Source organism: Gorilla gorilla, chromosome 21 (genome assembly GCF_029281585.2).
Source record: "Gorilla gorilla gorilla isolate KB3781 chromosome 21, NHGRI_mGorGor1-v2.1_pri, whole genome shotgun sequence".
Classification (NCBI taxonomy): Eukaryota; Metazoa; Chordata; class Mammalia; order Primates; family Hominidae; genus Gorilla; species Gorilla gorilla.
Window position 1 is genome coordinate 53626839 of NC_073245.2, and position 21936 is coordinate 53648774.

General features: G+C 45.0%; 1 protein-coding gene across 6 annotated transcripts in view; it reads right to left on the minus strand.

Annotated features, from left to right (window-relative positions):
- Nucleotides 1–575: 575 nt before the first annotated feature.
- The window catches only part of CHD6 (chromodomain helicase DNA binding protein 6), a 216602-nt gene continuing 195241 nt past the window's right edge, over nucleotides 576–21936 (minus strand). For 4 of the 6 annotated variants that reach the window (XM_055372994.2, XM_055372996.2, XM_055372995.2 and 1 more), the window contains 8 exons: nucleotides 21493–21701; nucleotides 18510–20081; nucleotides 15226–15377; nucleotides 14616–14822; nucleotides 13217–13669; nucleotides 11354–11545; nucleotides 10174–10293; nucleotides 576–3514 (listed from right to left, as the gene is read on the minus strand). In XM_055372994.2, the coding sequence (XP_055228969.2) occupies nucleotides 2618–3514; nucleotides 10174–10293; nucleotides 11354–11545; nucleotides 13217–13669; nucleotides 14616–14822; nucleotides 15226–15377; nucleotides 18510–20081; nucleotides 21493–21701 (3802 nt within the window). In that variant the 3' untranslated portion in view covers nucleotides 576–2617. Of the gene's footprint in view, nucleotides 3515–10173; nucleotides 10294–11353; nucleotides 11546–11570; nucleotides 13013–13216; nucleotides 13670–14615; nucleotides 14823–15225; nucleotides 15378–18509; nucleotides 20082–21492; nucleotides 21702–21936 lie in introns of those variants that run through there. The other 2 variants (XR_010132270.1, XM_055372997.2) reach the window with 2 other exon arrangements.

Here is a 21936-nt window from a genome sequence, read left to right on the forward strand (position 1 = left end):
GGTGCCCAGCACGGATCAGACACCTCGGAAGGACGATGGGCATACCATGCACTCATCAATGCCCCAGGCAGCAGGAGACACCCAAGTGCCACTGAATTCCTCAAATACAAATGTGACTTTTAAACTTTTTCTTTTGTTTTTAAATCCAGGATCAAGACCACAATTTATTATGTAAGACATGGGGTGAAGAATGGTCAAGGGAAGTTATGGCCGTGAGTGACATGGAATTAGATGAAAAGGCTCAAGTTTGCTGAAGAGAGTTTAAATTTGGCTTTTGCTCTTGGAAACGTCAAAATAATCATAAGAAGCACTTGTGCCTTACAGAGCAAATAATCCACAGAGTGTCATATTCATTTTGCAAACAGGGTCACAACAGCAGTCAAATAGAAGCCTGAACACCCAGAGAGTTAACATACAGATTCGATAAGGGTAACAAGGGATTGAGCATGCTGGTGGGTTTTTAAGTCAGATCCACATTGAACCCTGTGACCTACTGGAGGTTATAAGTGGAACCCGGGGAAAGCAGCTTTTCCATACAAAACAACAACAACACAACGACAACAAAGAAAACCAGACTCTGCTGGATGTCTATAATACTCATTTGCAGTAAGGCTTTCAAGATACAGGAATTTTTATAGCATTTGTATTTTAAGGATTTAGGGCAAATACATTTTTTTCTACTTGATAAAAAGAAAATTAGTACTTAAAAGGTTCAAAAATATATTGATTGAGTTATTTTTTTTACATAAATAAATTATATTGATTTTTAGGATTTAACAGCTGAAAAAACCCTTTCTGCTTCCACTGGAGGCAAAACTGAACAAAATGTTAGTTAAATAGAGAGAGCAGCATTTCTAAGAAATCTGTGGTCAGCATTATAGACCATCTATGCTACAAGGATGTCATTAAATAGGATTTGTTCAATTACTGGATTCTTCTTCTATGATCAGTTATAGAATTTCTGGTTTATATCTCTGATTCATAAAACTGGGACTCCACTTTTTGAAGATACATCTGATTGATTTTTTTCAGTCATGATTTAACAGACTTCTTTGAGATGCTCATTTTAACATTTACATAATTTATAATCCCAAATGTATAAAAGACAATGACAAAAGCATCATAAATAAATAATGCAAAATGAAATAGTTATGTCAGACTTTTGGACCTTCTGATAAATTAGCAAAACTGTAACAGAAAAAGTAAAAAATACAGTAAATTGTGACAACAAAAAGTGAAACTGGTACTAGTAACACTTGCAACATTTCCAAGGGTCCTGCGCAGCCCTGCGCCCCCAGAGTACTGAACCATGAGCTTACTTCAAGTCTCAGAGTGTGAACTACCTGTGAAGAGTGAGACCATCAGAAGGGACGTTAACATGAAGGTGAAAGGACACGGGGAAGTGCTGCTTAGGCAGGTTCTTTCTCAGTTCCTAAACATGGAGAAGCTGAGGAAGAAGAGAAAATAATGTTGACTTGCAACGTAGTTTCGATTAACTGATAATTTGGAATTTGGGTCCAACTGTAAGATATAAACAGAATGGAGAAATGGAGAAGTAACTTTTCATAGCTGTATTATAAAGGGTGGCACACATTTGACAGCCTCAGACACTCTTGATCAAAGGACCTACTAGCAAGTGTCAAAGTGTTGGGCAACTGTCTTCTTGCAGGCTCCAGAAAGAACCTTATTCTTGGTGAAGGAAAGCCTGAAGTGAAAATCCATTCGGTCCTGGTGCTCTTTAAACACAGAGAGGCAAATTAATGGCTAGAGAAATCTGTAAGCGAACCAGGTGAGAGCAGAGCGCTAGCCGTGTGCTTGTGAAGCAGCGTGTAGCTCTATGGAGCGCGGGTCCTTGCCCCACCCCCGTCGACAGCAATAACTCATGGTGGGTAAAGCTTTCTCGCAGCAAGAGGAATCTTTTCACTGGTGAGAGGGATGTATAGAAAATAATGCCTAGTCAGTCAGTATTTCTTCTTGCTGCAGGTGTCTGAAAAACCACCAAGGGGGAAATTATATTACTACTGGTAAGGTTTTTGTTTTTTATAAAGAAATGAATATATGTATTTTCAACCATTAGTTATATACTTCTGTCTATACTACTCACTTAGTAATCATGATAAAATAGGGAAATATTTTAACTCAAAAATATGCACCAGCACTTCCTTTTTCTGTGCTTTTTGGTTCCCTGTGACATTCTTCCTGTGCAACCCAGCTCACAGAAAAAGAGCTCCTCTTTGTCTCTGTTCTTCCGCCCTTCAATGGTAAATCCCTAGACAGCTTTCTTTTGCCATTTTTCCTCCTCAAGTGAGTGGGAAACTTGGAAGAGAAGGGGGTAGGGCATGTCACCAAGTACTGTATTAACTATGATTGCTGGAATGAACTGGATAACAGAATGAGAATTCTGTGCCTCCTAGACTAGGTAGACAACACTTATCTAATGAAGTGGTGAGACCCTGCAACTATTAACATCTGTTACCATAGTTCTCAGACAGGAAATCAGGTAGGTAATCTTACTTATGGAAACACAGGTTCTTATGGAGGTGAAGTGAGGGAAGTAACAAACCTTTATGGGATAAGAAACTTACAAGTCACAATAATTTCTTAAATGAAAAAAGTTCTAATTGGTGTCGTTGTTGGAGTCTTTGAGTGCCCCCTCCCCAGCCTGTGCCCCATGTTCTCTCTCTGCAGGCAAAGGGGCACTGGGTTCGGCACAGTTCTCATCACCGCTGGGCTCCCTTTCACAGCTGGGAGCAGGCTCTGGGTGGGAGTTGGGGTTGTCCCCCTTTGTCTTCTTCTTCTTCCTCTTCTGGCTCTCCAGACCTACTATTTCCGAGTGTCTGGCCTGCTGCATGGCTGGCAGAGCCATGCCCATACCAGGGGAGAGGAACATGGATGGGTAAATGAGTCCAGGAGATACTCCTGGGATAAGAAATGGGTTAAAAGCCACAGGACTACTAGTAGTTATTGCAGGTTCAGACTGATCAGAAAATGGACCTGGACCAGGCTTGTCTTCAGCTAAAGTGTCTGTTTTCACATCATGGCTACTCGGCTTGTCTTCCGCAGTCTTTTCAGTCACCGCCGTACCACTTTTCGTTGTGCTTGATAGAGACGCTGGAGCAGTGGAAGTGCAGGTGGTTGCCATGGGTGGACTAAGGAGTCCCCCAACACCAAACATCTGGGGCACAGCAGCCATGCCTGGCAGCATCATGGGCAGCATGCTCAGGGTACTTTTGACCTCTTCACCCGTTGGCATCGTGGCAAAGCCAGCTGGAAACCCCACCAGCCCGGTGAGGGGGATGCCTGGCATATTTCTCATGTTCTGAAGTCCTACCAGGTCCATCCCAGCAATCAGTCCATTCATGAACAGTGGCCCCATTCCAGAGGGAGAGTCTGCCACAGTGGAAGGAGCCTTCAGGAGCTCGCTACGAGGCCGCCTCCCCCTCCTGCGGGGGCCCGTATCTCGAAGAATAGGCTCAGCCAGGGTGTGATTGAACTTGTTTTCTGGAAGAAACCCCTGGAAAAACAAAGAAACACAAAATGCTGAAGGCAACAGGATGGCAGGTGGTCAGCTGAGGGTGATGACCAGGGCTCTGCACTGGCCTGGCCTGTCTCCAGCTGCACGAAGGGTTCCCAGTCCAAGGAGCACCTCCCGCCTACTTGTGCAGCTCTCCGGCCTGACTGTACCTGACAGGCTTCTCCCTCAGCAGCTGAGAACATTTTGTGGCATGGGCACAACTAGGGCACCTGTCACTGCCCAGTGGTAATTCCAACATGCTGACTGGCAAAAGTGGCATCCAGTCTGTGAGAAGCTGGCAGAAGAGAGTAGGGAGCTGGAGAAAGCACTAAAAGTGCCCTGGTTCTCGGTGAGACCGTTATGGCTGAGACCCCTTCACCAGATCCCAACACTTGCCTTCCTCTTGACACAGGTTTTTATTGAAGCAACAAAGCAGAATATCTAAGACAGGGTTTTAATCCCAAGTTTAAATCCTGACTGCAACCTCCTAGCTGTGGGACTCAGGACATGTCAGTTAGCCTCTGAGTTTAAGTAAAAAAGGACAATGGTACCTATCTTTAGAGTCACCGAAAGTGACGTGTTTAATACATTACCTGATCCATAGGAAGCAGTGCTTGCTAATGGCACATTACTTATTTATTGTGTGTATGCCCCACTCCTCTCTGAATACAATGGGATGTGTACATGTTTGCTGAAGAAATGAAGGACTTCTTGAACACTGTTGGGGAAACTGCCACCAAAATAAGTGGTGGTTCTCCCTAAGGGAGACCATCTATTTTTTCTCTATTTGGAGGTTCACTCTCCAATTTTCTTAATTAGCAGAGAGTTCTGCAGTAAAGCACTTCTGCTCCACATGGACCACACTGTGACAGGACCTGGGCCCTCAACACGGGTGATCTGGCACCTGCACTGGACATTCCCATAACCCATCAGGATGGCTGAGCTGCACAGAATCCTGGGGGAGGGCAGATCGCTTCAGCAGCATCAGCGAGCGGAAGGCAGCACATGGAGAGGAAGGCGCAGGCTGCAGCCCCACACCCTCCTTCCTGAGAGTGGAGCTCAGGAGCTCTGCAGGGCAGAGAGGATGCAGCCAGGAACCTGGTCCCTGGAGCGTAAACAAACCACTGCAATTACGAAGGATCTTTCTCTGAATTTACAATCCCTAGAGAGAGAGAGAATTTCTTCCCACAGATGGGAAGCGATTTCTTTCAGGACTTAGTGCCGCAGTCCCTGCACCCCTGGAGAACTGCATGCCTTTCTCTCTCTCGACTGCCCTCCACACCTCATTGCTATCAGCTAGTTTATCAACTAGTACATGCCCATGGTATTAAAAAAGGTGAACTGTACTGGTGCAGTTCAGCAGTCTCAGCGGTTCCTCACCCAGGGGAGGTATACAGTTTGAGGACAAAGCCCTCCCCTGCTGGCACCCTCCCTGACTGCCTGGGCATCTTCTTATGGTTCTTGCTACAAAGTTAGTGCTGTTTTACCCCCTTCCCTTTGATTACAGCAATGGTGAAGCAAAATGTTCAGAGTGGCTTCAGTGGATCTTGTCACACTGGATTCCACTGAGGTCAATGGTCACCATCAAGGCCGGAATGCGCAGCCTACGGAGCAGCATGAGACAGGAGAGCTCAACAGTGAGGGGTGAGGCCTCTGGGCTGCTGAGGCAACTCCCAGGGCTGCACCTGCGGCCGTTTCAGGATTCTCCTTTGGAATACCTTCCCTTCCACTAGAGTCTGCAGAGTGGGGGGTGGGGATGTGACAAGCAGCAGCTGAGGCTCCACCAGCCCACAGCCTCCTTGTCTGTGGGAATCAGAGGCAGGGATCTGGCTGTTCCTCTCAATGGGGTACACTCTTGGGGTGAGAAAGGAGGTGTGGGTCCACCAAGAGACACCAGAATGACCAGAAAAACCCCACAGAACGTAGAGAAAGAAGCCAGGGAAGCTGAGGATATCTCTGGGCTGAGACTGGCCACCAGGCCTGAGGGCAGTTAAGAAATCTATTTACAATCTGCCTAAGGGCACCTACTTTTAACTTTAATTTGGCAGCCCAGGCATTTCCCATTTTTCCCACTGCCTCTCTTCTCCATAAACTATGAAATACGCAAATCCTTAGAAGGCCCACCAGATTTTTCTTTAAGGGGCAGCTGCAACCTTAGCTGGTGGTACTGGTTTCAGGTTCTCATGGGCTGTAAGGACACACGTGTGTGGTGGGCCCCAAATGAGCAGCAGCTGGACTGTGTTGGTTCCCACACTAGTGGGCACTCAGCAGCGAGGGGAACGGCTGTCAGAGGCAGCAGGGAAGGCGGTGCTGATAAGAGGATGAGCAGCAGAAGAGTGTGAGACGCCACGAAGGAAGCACTGATCATGCGTCAGGCACTGTACGAAGGGCTCCAGCAGCATCTCAACAAATCAGTGAATCAGCCCTGTGGAGTCAGTACTATCATCATGCCTGCTTTACAGAGAATTTACAGATTCATAGATGTGCGAAAACGTGCATATCTGAATGTTTCTGAGTCCCCAGAAATATTTTTTGAACTCCTACACCTGTCCTTCAGTTTCCCAAGAATATTAAAAAAAATTAAAAAATAAAAAAAAAACCCAGTTCATCATAGACAAAAAAGCTTTATGATGGCAACTTTAAGAAAATTCTTCTCAAAAAGCCTTGGTTTGCATCACAGAGCTGGAAGAAACCCCTGAAACTGTTATATTTAGTCCCCTTCGTTTTCACAAGCCGGAGGGTGGGGGTGGGGAGGGTACAGTTGGTCAGGGACAGAGCAGGTGAGAACACAGGCCCTGCGGTTCCCAGCCCAGGCCTCTTTCCACAGCACACCACACCCTCTCTTCTTCCCAGCATGACCTGCCACTTGCAATTTGCTAGGCTGGCAACTGCACACTCTGGCTCTAGGGAGGATCACTGGGGACGCAATTCCTGGCTGGTTCCTGTTTTGAAAGAGAGACAGTAGGACTTGATGGATCGGGGCCAGGCTAAAAGGATAATTTCTCACCAGTCTGTCTTGAGCTCATCAATGCAAATCGTCTCATTCTGGGCCAGCCACTCTGTCTACACAGCACAGTCTCAGTCCCTTGCTGGCATGGCACCACAGCCCAGGGTGCTTCAGCCAGGGTAACCACAACTTGACCACATATCTTTCTGAGCCCTCTTCCTGCAGCCTACCCACAACCGAGAGGCAGAGAAAGATGCTGGAGAGTGTCTTTCCTTTACATCCACAAATGTGCCCTCATAACTCCAGAGAGAGGGGGCATATTCCACCTCAGAGGTCTTTCTGTTACGAAGAAAACAAGCCCAGCACTTGATGAATGGTGCCTCCTTCTTCTTTTCAAGCAATCTGCTATAAATCAGATCTTCTTTAACATGCTTTGAGACCCTCCTCAGGGGATCTAGGACCAGACTATGCCCCAGAGGACCTTTGGCCACCTTGGCCCTGGCCCAGTAAGTGCAAGTAGCACTCTCAGGATCTGGGATGTCAAAAGCATCCTTTCCCTGCCCTTGCTGAGAACCATGAGTGTAGACACAATGGTGGGTCCTTTCAGAAATGAGAACTTGCTTAGAAGGCACAAGCTGATCTTTCTTCCCCTCTAGATGAGGAGAATAGCAGCAGAAATGCCCTGAGGATAAAGAGAACGCTCTTCATTTGCAGCAGAGCAAGAGCGCTGGCAAAGGAAGTCAGCTTTAACCATGTCCTGTGGAGGAGTCACCCCAGCCACCAGCTGCTGCCCACTCCAGTCAGGTGCCCCTCCCAGCAGCGCGGCGACCACACACAGCGGCCAGGCAGGCTTTGGCAGCTCTCCCTCCCGGTAATTATACCCTGGGAGCAAACCTGCTTCCCCTTCCAGGAAAGGCCTGCGGAGGGGGCAAAGGGAACAAGGAAAAGGAGCTTCCTTATGTTCAAGCACACTGGAGGCAAATCTGCTTTCTATCTAATTGCACAGGCATTCCAGCCTAAGAAGAACATCCTCATCAATGCATGGTGGCATTATTCCAACTCTAAAACTTAACTCTGGGTGGACTTAAGAGAAGGTGGTGACCAGAACTTCCTTTCTCCTCCGAAGGTTAGTACATTCATCCAACAAATGCACGCTGGGTGAAAAGAGACCTAATGACAAAATGCGACGTGTGGCTCTTCATTTAAAAATCCTAAAACCAAACCAAAACACAACAACCAGCTCTAAAAGACATTTTTGAGATAACTGGTGGAATCTGAATATAGACTAGATAACAAGTATTATTAATATGCATGTGTAATAAGGGCAATAATTATGCAGGAAAATGTTCTTTATGAGACGCATGCTAAAGTATTTAGGGGTGATATGTCATGTCTGCAATTTACTGTCAAATGGCCCAGCAAAACCTCAAAACTATACACATACAGGTAAAACCAATATATACATATGTAACTTACATATATAAACTACATTAAGTATATGTGTGTGTATACATATATTTAATGAGTAACCACTAGGTAGTGGGCATTAAAAATTGAATCCCACAACCTTCCATGCAGCCTGCGCTATGATAATTCTGTGGACACCACCCGTCCAAACCACAGCACGTGTGGCAGAAGGGCCATGTGAGCTCGAAGGAAGGGAGGAGGAGTTCCTTGTGAGATTTAAATCTATTTCTAAAAAGAGGGGTAGGGTTTCCGCTATAAATGTTTCAAATTACTATGCTGATATCCTGTGCCCCAAGGTGATGGTAATAGGATGCGGGGGGTTTAGGGCGGTGATTAGGTCATAGGGGTGGAGCCCTTATGAATGGAATTAGTGACCTTATGAGAGCTGGCTGTCCCTTCCTCCATGCGAGGGCACAGTGAGAAGACACTGGTCTGGATGATGTGGTATGGGGCCTCACCAGATACCCAATCTGTCAGTGCCTTGACCTTGGACATTTGGGTCTCCAGAACTGTGAGAAATAAATTTCTGTTGCTTATAAGCCTCCCAGTATTCTGTTATGGTAGTTGGAATGGACTAAGGTCCTATGGCAAAGAAAAAGGGTACAGTGCACCCTAGAAGGCCCTGTCCCAAGAGGAGCTGCAGGAGATACACGGGTGCCCCTGTTCGGAAGGCTGAGCTGCCCGAGGTCGTCTTCTTGCCTTACTGCAGGAAAAGGGCCTCCGAGGCAGGGAGTGTGTTTATTTAATAAAGGAGGCTAACACATCTCTGGGAAGAGGCTGGCTTGCAAGAACAGCTTAGAAATGGGTTTTCTGGCAAAGGGTCAGCATCTGTAGGGAGGGATGAACACTAATTTCCAAGGAACATGAGGGAAACTGTTAGACACGGGGAAAGAAACAAGCAAGCCAAGGGGGAACCACGTGGCTCTTCCTGAGACATCTCTGAAGCAAGAGCTCAGAGACTACAACAAAGCAAGAACCAGAGATCTTCCCTTGATGGCGTATCTGAGACACCGTGTGCCAAGACAAAAGGAGAAGGTGGGAGGCAGCGTGAAGGGGTGAGGAAAGACAGAGGGGACACAAACAAAGTTGAACCAGCTCGTACTGCTCACGCAAGTGGAAGAAAGTAGGGGAAGAGTCCTAAGAAAAGGGTAGCAGGGACATTTTCTGAGACTAAAGCAAGAGGGGAAAAAAGGGCAGCTTCTCCAACGTGACAAACTGTCTAGGGCCCAAGTCTCCCCCAAAGGGGCTGTGGTAGCAGATGGAGATGAGCAACGGCCACTGGTGGAGCTACTAGACCAGCGGTCATCCAGGTGACAAACTCTTGAACAAGTTCCCTGAGAACATTTAATGCCAAACTCTTTCTGCACGAGGAGGAAATGACTAGGGTGGGCGGTCTTTTGGAGCTATAAAAAGAAATCACATTCAAGCAATCCCACTGAGAAGGGAATTCCTACTCCAGGAAAGATGTAGCTGGCAGAGTACTTAAGAGAAGGCATTCAGGAAAGCTTGAGTTTATGGAACAACCTGGGAAAGGCAAAAGTCCCCACGAGGATCTTCAGGAGCTCCCTATTCGGGCAGAAAGTGCTTTTAGGAGGCTAAAAGCACATTTATGTATAATCTGCCCAAGCTCAACACATTTTCAAGTTGAAATGTTGTTACCGCCCCCTAGAGGTTATGACTTTTGTAGTCCAAATTTGTACTAATCTGTAAACTATAATTAACTCGGATTCGTTATACTAGAAGTATTCTGCAGAAGTCTTTGAAGTCCCTTCCAGTGTCATGATGCTATAATAGGAAAAGGGTAGTGCTTAGAGGCAGCTGTTTTTCATTGCCAGTGAGGCTGGACCAGGAAGAAATGTCTTAAATGGTAGCCATAAAAACCTAAATTAGGAAATGAAAACTTCCAATAATGAATTTTGTTCACTGACAAAGGTTAAAATTTCTTTCCCCTCATAACTCTACAAATAGGAGAAACAAAACACAAACCCAAGTTTTGGCAATGGTTTAACAAACAATTCTGGAGGTAAGGGTTGAAAACAGATGACCACTGGGAGTCACAGAGCGCTCAAAAATGCCACAGCACCATCTCTTGCTGCTAATCAACTTCCTGTGCTGGCTTCTAGTCCTCTTGAAAGATGTCTCCCAGCGAACCCCTTCCCAGCTGGGGCTTTCTCTCAAGTATGTAAGGCACGGCTCAACCAGGATGCTCCTCCTGGCCCCACACTCACGTGGCCTTCTTCCTTACCCTCAATCCTGGCTCCTTGGGGATGGCAGGAACCCTCTCTTCCCCGCTCAGGGAGCTGACATCTAATTTTCCAGGTTCTTTACAGCGTGGCCTCCTCTGCTTTGGTTTGTCTGAAAAATTCTAGGATGAAAACGGAGACCAACATTACAAAACATGCTATCCCAGATTCTTCTGATGAGGCTGATGCTTTTCAACTGGTTTTGCTATTATTCTCATCAATGGTTGTCTGCACAGGAGCTGGCCAGGTTAAACTAAAGGAAATAGCCACCTGGCTTCACCTAGGCTTTCTCTCCTGAAGCACCAGTGTTCCTACAGTAATCTGGAAAACAGGCTGTGTGGGCTCCCCCGCCCTCCAGACTAGAACACCTGAGCCGATTCACCAGGCTGCCAGGGCCCTGTTAATCCCTGGCCTTTTCCTCTTGATCATTTCCTTGGATTCTCTTGTCACTGCTACTTGCCTGGCTGGTTTCGCCTGTCTCTGGAGGGTGCACATCTGTGAATGTTTTCTCCTCTTCCTGTGCGCTCTCTACCTACATATCTTATTAGTTAGGCGCACCCAGGACAAAGACAGTGGTGGGGTAGATGAGCAAGTGAGAAGAGAAAAACCAAAAAAGACATCCGTGCTCGAGTCCTCTCCTAAAAATGTCTAGTCTGAGGGACTTAGGACAAAGACAGTACGATGACTTGAAGGGAATGTCCTAAAGCAGAATAACCATAAAACTAAGGACAGACCGTCCCCCAACCACCGCAAATGGAACGTACATAAAACTAAGGACAGATGGTCCCCCAACCACCACAAATGGAACGTATTAACTTGAAAAGAATTCAAAGGAACATTTTCATAGGTGGCAGAGTTTATGCAACCTAAAGATTTCTCTGTGAGCTTATGATACTGTGTGGCAATTTTTGTGGGGACAGCGGATAAGTTCCGTCCTCTTAGGATTTTGCATGTCTACTTTTTGGCATAGTATTTTGAGATGGGCTATCATTTCTATTACTGAAGAATTTAATCAAAATTTAAACTTAAAAACAAAAGTCCTTTAACATGATGTTGTCAGCTGACAGATTTCTCCCAAACAGCTCCCAACTTCCTGGTTGCTCTCAGCATGCTTTCATCAAAAATAGCAACAAGTCAGCAGGAAGTAAACAGTGATCTCAGGCAGTACCAACAAACACTTACTGCCCCAAAGCCAGGAACTTCTAAGGAGTAGTCAGCCTGCTGCCTTAGCCAGTCAAGCAGACTCTTGCTGGGAATGGATTTCTCGGCTTGGCTGCTGGCTGCTGTAGCTGGCTCAGGAGCCGAGGTGGCAGGCCCTGGCCCCTCAGGGTGTATGGTGCTCAAGGTGGCCTGCCCTGGGTCTTCATGGACTTCCTGGATGAAGGAAAAACGAGTATGTATAATCACGACAGAATGAAAATTAGTTTCTAAAGAAAGAAAACATGTAAGGTGTTATTTGAATCACTCCACCTATTTCCACCCTGATATTACTCAGCTGGGGTGCCTGAATTAGAACCCTACACACACCACTGACCCACGCCCGCATAAGCTCTTGCAAGTGATTTGGTGTTCCCTTCACCTGAGCACTCCTCTCCCGCTCTTGTCCACTTGGTACACTTTAACTCCATCCTGACTGCCAGATTCAGTTTTCCTCCTCTGTCACCACTGCCCACTGTCCCAGGCAGCACTCACTGCTCCAGCTCCTGTCCCCACAGCACTCGGTTCCTAGCTCTTTCACATAAAGAAAACGCCATACCACAATTTACTCACCCTCTATAGTTTGAATGCCTGTCTTACCTCTGTTTTACCTAATGCCTATAATGGGGTCTATAACAATGACAATGCTAAATAAGTGTTTGCATCAATAAATTAAAAAAATACTCTGAGGACAAGGGGGAAAATTTTTATTGGTCATTCCATTGGAATTCTATGATCATTGTAGAGAAACTATGGTGTTGCACATCTAAAACAGGTAAAAGACTTCTTAAAAGCTTGCAGGATTGAGCAGGGAAAGAACGTGTCACTTGAGCTTCCCAGATTACTTTGAAAGTCTAAGAGGAAGACATAACCCAAGCAATATGGCTTAGCAGTAAAGTTCTCAGCCCCTAGAGAAAAAGGTCCTTGGTTTGGTTTCCTGCTTTGTCACTTACTAGCTGGATAATCTTGGGGAAATTATTTAATGCTTTAAAGCCTTATTTTCCTCACCTATAAAATGGGAATAACAAAGCCCATCTTCAGAGTGGTTGTGAGGAACAAACAAGATAATCATGTAAAGCCTTGAACATGGTAAGCAGTAGGCACTCAATAAGTACTAGCTATTATTATTGCTTTTAAAATAAGAAAACGTAAAATGTGATTCCTGTTTTGGAGCTCAGAATCCAGTAAATGGGAAAACCCAAAATACAACATGAAACATTAAACAAAGCATAAAAGGGATCTCTCTTGGCCAGGTATACGGTTTCTGACCTTTTCTGTTGTTTGCAAATGATTTCCTTTGAGTTTGGAACAAACTGTCTTAGCATGATCTCTGTGAATCTTCAACCCTCCGTGGTAGATGCTGTTGCCCCACTTTACACAGGAGCAAAGTGAGGCTCAGTTGTAGCCCAATATCACCCAGTAAGTCAAGCAGAAGAGCCAGGATCACATTCAGGTAGCCCTGACTCCTGTTCTTTCTCCCATACCCCAGTCTTGGAGAGCCTCACTACCCCGGAGAAAAGCCGCTGCACACTCAACCCTGCCATCTTGCTCTGCCGTGCCGTCAACAGTGGCTCTTCTGAAACCCTGGAGGAGCGGGGTTGTTCCTATTTGAAATGGCAAGACCTCCTGGCTCATTTCTCCAGGCTGTAAGCAGATTAAGCGCCATTAATGAGTTAGTAACTATCTAGTTCTACAGAGGATGGAGGGCATCTTATAATGAGAGAAAATAAAGCAGGACAACCGAAATAGAGATAAAAGATCCACAAATTATTTTGCGTCTGAGGAAGAAGGGTTTGTTTCTCAGTGTAGAAAGGTAAATGTTTTTAATCTAATGACCTCAATACCCACCAAGATTCCCGCCTGAAGTGTCTGCTCCTTCAGAAAGATGAGGTCCATCCCTCCTTCAACATGTTTCCGCCTCCCTCTCCGCCTCCTCGTGGCTGCATCATCTCTTCTGAGGCTTCCATTGACAATCTGTCCAGTCACAGGATGGATCAGGCCAGCTTGCAGAATCCCAGACAAGTCCATGCCAAGGGCTCCCTGAAGTGAACTGATAGCCCCAATCTTAGGGGTGCTGGAGCTCACTGGGAAAGGGGATGTGGCTCCTGGGGACCCCTCTGATGAGCAGGAGAGGTCCATAGCTGACTCCCCATGCCAGCCATTGAGGATGATAGGGGTGTGCCCATGGGTGGCAGAGAACTGCTCCAGGCCCCGAGCCTTTGCATCCCTCTCCACCTCAAACTCATAGGGACGCCTGTGCTTTTGTTCATCCTTTGTGAATACTGGGGCTAAGAAGCTCTCCTGTGAACACACAAACAGCAAGAGAGGTCTGAATGTCACACAAGTGGCTGAATGCTAGCTCTTTCTCCAGGCCTGATTTCCCTAGGCCTCATATTGTTTCCAATCATCTTTTTAGGAGTTCTTCTAACTCAGGCCTCCTCAAACCTGAACAGCTTGTTAAAATGCAGATTCTACTTCAGTGGGTCTGAGGTAGAGCCTGAGAATCTGCTTTTCTAACAGGTTTCCAGGTGCTGCTAAAGCTGCTATGCTAGTCCGTGAACTACATTTGGTGTTGCAAGATGATAACTCAGAAATGCTCAACCTCACCTGTGCATCAGAATCACCTGGGAAGTTTAAAACAACTCAGTACCCAGGACACACTCCAGACTGATTAAGTCAGCATCGTTAGCTTGTCAAGGTCCCCAGCTGATTCCAATGTGCAGTTAAGCATGAGAACCAGCATGTTAATAATGTATCTCAAAACTCATCACCCCCACCAAAACGCTCACTCCTGCCTTGATCTCCCTAATTTCTATCAGCTTCCATTGTTAGCTCAGTTCTCTAAGGGTCAACCACACTGTTCCATTCATGCTTCCCTTTCCTTATATATTTATTAGTCATGGGGTCATCTTTGCCAGTTCCCCCCTATCTTTGTATCCACTCTGAACCAACTGGGGTCTAGAACCTCTCTTTATCAGTTTCCTGCTTGGCCCCCCAGCCAAGCTGTATTCCACTCCAAGTGAGCTGCAAACCCCTGCTTTCATCATGACTTCTCCTGCTCCAATACTTTTACTAGCTCTCCACTACATACAGGATAAAGTCTAAATTCCTCAATCAACACTAATGGCTTGGCAAAAAAAACCCCCTATCCACTCAGTAAATACTTGCTGAATGAATGAACTCAACTGAGACGTGGAACACGCCCACCATTCTTTGTTTTGTGGTCACTCCATTCTTGCCGGCTCACCTTCTGGATCTGGGCCGCCAATGCTGCGCCGTTGCTGAAGCTGTGTTCTGCTGCTTCCGGCTCTGAGAGGCTGGTTCGAGAACCAGCACTGCTGGTTAATACTGGGGTGGGCAGTGTGCCTGAGGGCTCATACTGCTGGCTGGAGGGCCACTTCCCCTTTAACACCACGTGGCAGATATTATCTAGGCGGTTAATTATCACGCGGTCCTAGAAAAAAGGATAAAGCTCTGATGAATAAGGATCGAGTTACCTAAATTCACAAAATCCTTTGAGATCAAGGGTTAAGCTTTTCACCAGAAGGAGTCGATAAGAAAAGAGCACACTCAAACATACTCACTTTATAAGCCTTAAAATAAAAATCATAGTCTGGACAATACAAATTAAAGCCATGGTACTATAAATAAGAGGACAATTTGACACCTTCATCTTACAGTCGAATTAGTTAAGCGCATGTATCTTTAATGTTCAAATGCTACGTAACTAATATCTTTTAAAGGTGTTAAACATTTCTGAGTTTCTTGTTCAGAACTATTTCTAAAAGGGTTAAAAAAAGCAATTCAAAGCTGGGAATGGTTTGGGGGCGGGGTGGGAAACGCAAGCTCTGGGGTACCTTTGGCCACTCAGAGAAGGAATAGAGAGTTTTCTCCTGTAGCAGCTGAGCAATAGTGGGAGCTCGAGCCTCCTGTAGCTCATCCCCAATGTCTCCTGTGATGCCCGATGTTGAGCTCTTGCTCTCCTCTTCAGAGTACTTCCCTGGATAATCTGGGAAGAGGTTAAAAAATTAATCAGGCACTTAACTATAGTAGTGAGACACTAGTGATCTGAGAGATTAGGATATCCTCTTTTCCTTTTGCTTTTTAAATTAGCTCATTCTGTGCTATTTTAAATGGAATATTAATTATGATATCTTCTATTTCCAGGAGAACCGTATCAGTTAAGCCATAAAAGCAAATCCTGCTCTGGGGCTCCCAAGGCAAGTCTTCTAGTGAGCATTTGCATCCATATCCCAACACAAGAAAAGAGAAAGGAAATTTTTCTTGTGTATCCAAGAGTGAAAGAGATGACTAACCACAAAGAGGCTTCTCACTTAGTGTAGTGGTCAAGGGAAAGCTGAACATTCTAACACTCTGAGATCTTTGAAGGGACAGTCTATGAAATGTAACACGGCAAGACGGTGATTAATATGAGAAAGGATGAAAGTCATGAAGCTTACAACAAAGGTAAGACAGACCTGATTCATGTAAAAAAAGATGCCAAGAAACTCAGAACATTTCAATTACTTCACTCATGGAAAGAAATGGACATGTAACTTATTCTTTCAAGCTTCAGTAATGGTGAAAGTTTATTATCAACGTGAATGGATCTTCAAAGATCCACTTACAGGAAATGAACAGACAATGGAAAAACACCTAAGGCAGGAAAAGTTGTTGACCTCTTTCTTGGTTGAATGACAAGGAGCATCCATCCTTTGAAATGTGGCTATTTCACTTCTCAATGTGCAACAAGTCTCCTAGGGAGCTGCAGCGACCTGACCATGAAAAACAGGGCCTTGCTAGGCCTGGTAGACTCAGGATAAGCCAGACAGATATGACCCAGGTCCTCAAGATTCTTACAGCCCCATGAGGGAAGACAGCCAGGAAAGAGGTGACAATAAAGGAGCAACTAAAATTATCAGCTGTGATAAGTACTATCAAGGGAAAGAAACAAGATGCCATGATAGGGAACAAGAGGGAAGAACCTACTCAAGTAGGTTGTTAGAGAGTCTCTCGGAGGAGGGAGCTCCCATGAAGATGAGGAGGCAACAGGGAAGGGTATTGTGGACATGCTGAGGAACGAAGTGAGGGCCAGGAGGAAAGCAAAAGATGAGGCTAGAGGGGTGGAAATCATCTAGAACATGCTGAGTCCTCTAGGCCAGAACAGAAAATTTAGATTTTATTCTCGATTCAATGGGGGACCACCACTGAAAGGTTTTAAGCAGAGGAGTTGAATTTAAGTTTTTTTTTTTTTTTTAAAGCAAAATCATGTGAGACAGAAAACCTGGAAAAAGCCAGGAGACCTGGGGGCTGGCCCTGACAGGTGTACCAATTAATTACTGCTCCTTCAGGACTGTAGATTTCTAGTCTCGAAAGCAGGGCTAATCCTCTCTGGCCTACCTGTCCCACACCTCATATGTGTGGAGGATCCCTTCCAGGGTCTGCAAAAGCACTTTTAAAAGCATCAGTGAAAGGGACTCCCACCCACGCGTGCACATGATGCTCACCAAAGCTTATTAAGGTCACTGCTCCCTCTACTCTGACTTAGCAAGGCTGACGCTGCCATTAAAGGACACCAGTTCAGGAACATAATTTCTCCTCTAAACCATACTTATCTTTACCTTGTACTCACTTGACTGCCTGGGTTTCCAAGGACTGATAATTTGGTTATTTTTACCCGCAACAGGGTTCAAAAAGCAATGTGGGTTTTATAATTCAACACATGGCAGCAATGCTTCGTGGCCTGCCATGAGGAGGATCAGGCATAGTTGTAGACTGGCTCCTTCTGGGTTGGCTGGGGTTACAATTCTATCAAGCTACTTTCAATTTGGCTTCTCGGTTTTTATCTTAGCTAGTGTGTAAATTTTAATTTGGGTTCAGACTCTTCCCAAGAGTTCTGAATAACTAAAACCAAGACGAGGAGTTTAATAAAAAGCTAGATAACTTGAGGCTGGGTGCAGTGGCTCACGTCTGTAATCCCAGCACTTTGGGAGGCTGAGGCAAGTGGATTGGTTGAAGCCAGAAGTTCAAGACCAGCCTGGCCAACATGGTGAAACTCTGTCTGTACTAAAAATACAAAAGTCAGTCAGACGTGGTGGCACACACCTGTAATCCCAGCTTGGGATGTTGAACCCAGGAGGCACAGGTTGCAGTGAGCTGAGATTGCGCCACTGCACTCCAGCCTGGGTGACACAGCAAGACTCTGTCTCAAAAAAAAAAAAAAAAAGCTAGATAACTTGAGGGACTTAGCTTAGCTCTTCTCTTTCCCTCTTTAACATAAAATCAGTGCCCCAGAAAGGGACAATGTGTCTGTCTACACCCCTCAGCACCACAGTGGACCAGGCATGAAAGGAGTTGTTTTTGGTTTTTTGTTCACCCTAATAGGCCTTCTTGGATCTGAAAAAAATTAAAACTACAGCTAACAATCATTTTGTTGCTGTTGTTCCTCAGGATCCCTGATCACTGTATGTCTATTCCTGCAAAGCCCATAGAATCTCAGGGTCACCTAGATTCTTAACATTTTGAAATTCCTTCTAGCTTAAACCCTTATATAAGATTTCCCTATAGGATCAGATCTATTTTCTTCATTGTTGTAAACTTTTTATTTCTGTTGAGTTACTGAAAGGAATCTAAACCAAATGCACTGACCTTAAGCCACACAGTTTTGACAATGACATGAATAAATGGCTTTTTTGCTCACCTTAACAAAGATCAAATTTATTTGTATTTTTGTTCAGTTCCTGAAAAATTAACTGCCCCTATATTAAACTGCAAGTTCCTAACATCCCAAGGCTGTTCTACTTTAGCCAGTTTGAAGCACCTTATCTAGGGGAAGAACAAACTATTTCCCCTTAACACCATACATAGCATCTATTGAATGAAAACACACAAGCCCCTGCCCAAATTATATGAGTGAGGCAGCCAAACTGCTATGATTGTCTATGATCTTCAATTTTCTACAACACGACCACAGTTACTAAGCTACTCGAATTTTCAGTCCAAGGCCTATGACCTTTGGTGAGGGTAGGCAGGTCTGTTTCAGAAGCTGTAAAAATACGAAGCACTCTCTCCCCTAAAACCCAACCCCCCGTCATGTGTGAACTAGTTTATCCAAAATGCCACAAGATCCTACATACTGTACCTTGACTATGGCAGTTTCCGTCTCTATCATAATCATCTTTATTCTCAAAATCCATGTCTTCTGATTTGAGCTCACTTCCTTCAAGAGGATATGTGGGGAAAACGTTTTGCCCCTCTGCACTTTCCTTCCAAGGTTCTTTTAAAAGCTCATGCTTCACTTTAAACGGCTGCGATGGAATAGCAGTGGGTTCACCCTCCATGGCGATAGTATTGGTTTTACTTTTGAACAGATCTGGGATATAAACCTTGGGTTTCTTGATTTCAAATTCATCATTCTCGAGGCCATGCATCCACCTCTCCATGTGTTTGCAGTGGCACTGACAGGCTGCTGGAGGGGGGAAAGCCCTCTGTAGCCCAGGAGTGTGGTTTGCCACCTCTAAGCTTCCTTTCTTGGTTTCATCTTGGAAGCCTTGGTTCTTTTCCCTTGAGATGTTAGTAGTGGGCTCCGTGAGATGCAATACCTCTGGCCTTTCCCCCATGCCTACTGCCATGGCTAAGTTTTCCTCCTCGTTTTCCTCCTCTTCTTCCTCCTCATCACTGTGGTTCTGACTCAAAATCAATTTACTTTCTAAGCTTTTGTTTTCCAATAAATCAATTAATTGCTGATCTGATGACAGGTTTCTTTTGGAGTCACAGACACTAAGACTGCACATATCTACAAACCCACTTTCATTTCCTGGATTCAAGGAAGGGGAAGCTAAACACTTGGCTTCCAGCTGGCCGATGCTTTCAGGTCTCTGTCCTGCCTCACTGCAGCAGAGCTCCCCTTCCTTTGAAATAGACATCAACAAATGTTTTCCATTTTTGATGTTTGCTTGAGCTACTCCTCCTGCTTCTAAGCTACCCATAAAAGTAGGGCCAGAAGCTATTTCTGCCTCATGGCCACCAGACTGGCAGTTCCCATCTTTGCTTATTGAGATGGTAATAACATCTTTTCTAGATTCAGTATTGGTACTTGGGCTCTCCTGAAAAGAGCTTGGTTCTTGGCTGAGCACCTTCTTACCATACATCATGCTCTCTAAGGACTCAGGCAGCAGACTTTCATCGTGGTTGATGGAAATGACATCCTGAACTTTAGAAATAAAGTTTTCACATGTCACATCAGGCAGGCTGAGATGATCATCTCTGCTTTCTACTTTCACTAGATTTTCAGGTTCATTTTCAAGGGACTCTGAAGTCCTACTCATTTGAGAATATGTAAGAGATTCATATAACTTGGAGTTGGTCTGGTAAAGGCAACAGAGATTTCCTGGTGCCTGGGTGCCAGATCTTTTATGCTGGGCATAGTTTCTATAGGCATCCAGGAAGGACAGCTGGGGGTCGTTCATGATGTAACAGTCAGTGCGGTTCAGCCCATGTTTGGCAGTGCCGATGAGCAGGTCTCGATCATGCTTCCCACACTCCCACCAAACTGGGAGGTAGAGGCTGGGCCTGCACAGCTGGAGGCGTTCATGCAGCTGAGGGCACTTGAGCACTTGCTCTCGGACTTTCCGTAACAGTTCAATGCGGTACAGAGTTCTTGCAGCACGTTCCTCAGTGATGGGTTCAACGTAGATGGTGGTATCTGGGGGACCTGGAGAGAAAGGGAAATAAAGCCTATCACTGAAGGTGACCTCAGACACTCCCCGCCCACCTGAGCCCCTGCATCTTTGGTCTTGGAGTTTAGCTCCCTGGCTCCTCAGCATGGCAGTTTTAGGTGTGTGAGCCCTTGCCAAAATAGGAAACTGAAAAAGAATGGAAGGCTTTTATGAAACAAGGACAGACCCAAAGGGTGTGAAAGAAGAGCATAAAAATTTCAGTTCTGAAAACAGTATTAGTTTCCTTTAAATAAGCATGTACTAGCCCAGGCATAGTATAGTAGTAGTTCACACCTGTAATCCCAGCACTTTGAGAGGCAGAGGCTAGGAGGATCGCTTGAGGCCAGGAGTTCAAGACCAGCCCGGGCAACAAAGTGAGACCCCACCCCCCATGTCTACAAAAAATTAAAAAAATTATCTGGGCATGGTAGCATGTACCTATAGTCTGGCTGCTTGGAAGGCTGAGACAAGAGGATCTGGGAACCCAGGAGTTTCAGGTTACAGTGAGCTGTGATCATGTCACTGTACTCTACACTAGGTACTTTATATATATCTCTTAGTTCTCATGAAAATCCCACCATACCATCATCATGCCTGTCCTATTTCAAGGATAAGGAAATTGGCTCAGATAAACTACCTTGCTCCACGTGACAGAACCAGGATTTAAATCCAGGTTTTGTCAGTGTGACACCAAGGTTCACATCTTTCCAATATATTCAGCTCCCTGGCTTGGATGACAACACTTTAGCCCTGCCATATAGGAGTCAAAGGCTGGTATGTCTTGTGCGTGCTGCCATCAGCCCTGAACCCACACTGAGTAGGCTCAATGTTTGCTTTAGGTTCCCTAAAATATTGTCGCATGATCCAGAGGAACTCCATCTACAAATACGAGGCTAAAGGGAGGCCTGAAGGAAGCTGTTGCAAGTGCCAACCAGGAAGACATTTTTCAAAAGGGTTCTCTATTGCATCAGGGGATATTTAAATGACAGCCACTTACTTTCTATAGTTACAAGTCGACATGTGAGGAAATACTTAAAGTTATTAAGATTTAATCTAAGGAAGGTGCAAAGTTCAGAGTAGGATAAATCTGAACATGACTTAAAAAAAACCATGACTTTAAAAAAACCCTTATACTTTGGAGAAAGTGGTTGGCAGTCTTCCAATATTTCTGTGATGTTTTAAGCTGAATTTCAACTTTCACTGAAGTTACATCATTTTGGGAGAGAGATTTTATTTTATGAGGTGGACCCAATTAGAAGTTTATGAATTTCTAAAAGCCACTCATCTTTACCTAAATTCCTCATGTAGACTCTAGTTTTTATAGGTATACCTAAAGTAATTCTGCAATTTGAAAATCAGAATGTTCTTTCCTTGTATCATCTGACAATATACTGATAGTTTTCTCACCGCCATCTTTCCATGTGGGTAGACGACAGACATTCCGGCACATGGCCACAAAACTATAAAAATACTGTTCCAGGCTCTCATCCGACTTCTTGTCCAAACGGGAAATGATGCGGAACTGTGTCCAGTCAAAGGTTTTCTTTTCTTGATCGTAAACAACACCAAAGGAAGACACCGTTCTATAGAAGTCTGCTTGTTCTCTCCTAGTCCACCTTGAGATTTAATCAGAAAGGAAGAGTGAGCTCTTTCTTCTTTTTTTAAAGCCAATAACTGCTTGTTGAGAGCCTACTATGAGAGCCCATAAAGTCAAGAAAGGAGGCAGAGCTGGTTTGTCTCTTTTATTATTTTTATTTAAGTTAAACTGGGCTGAAGGGCTTATAATGAAAACAGCCTATTATCCTAATCCCAAAGAGGTAATCACTTCCAAATCTTTCAGCTCTTTCTTCT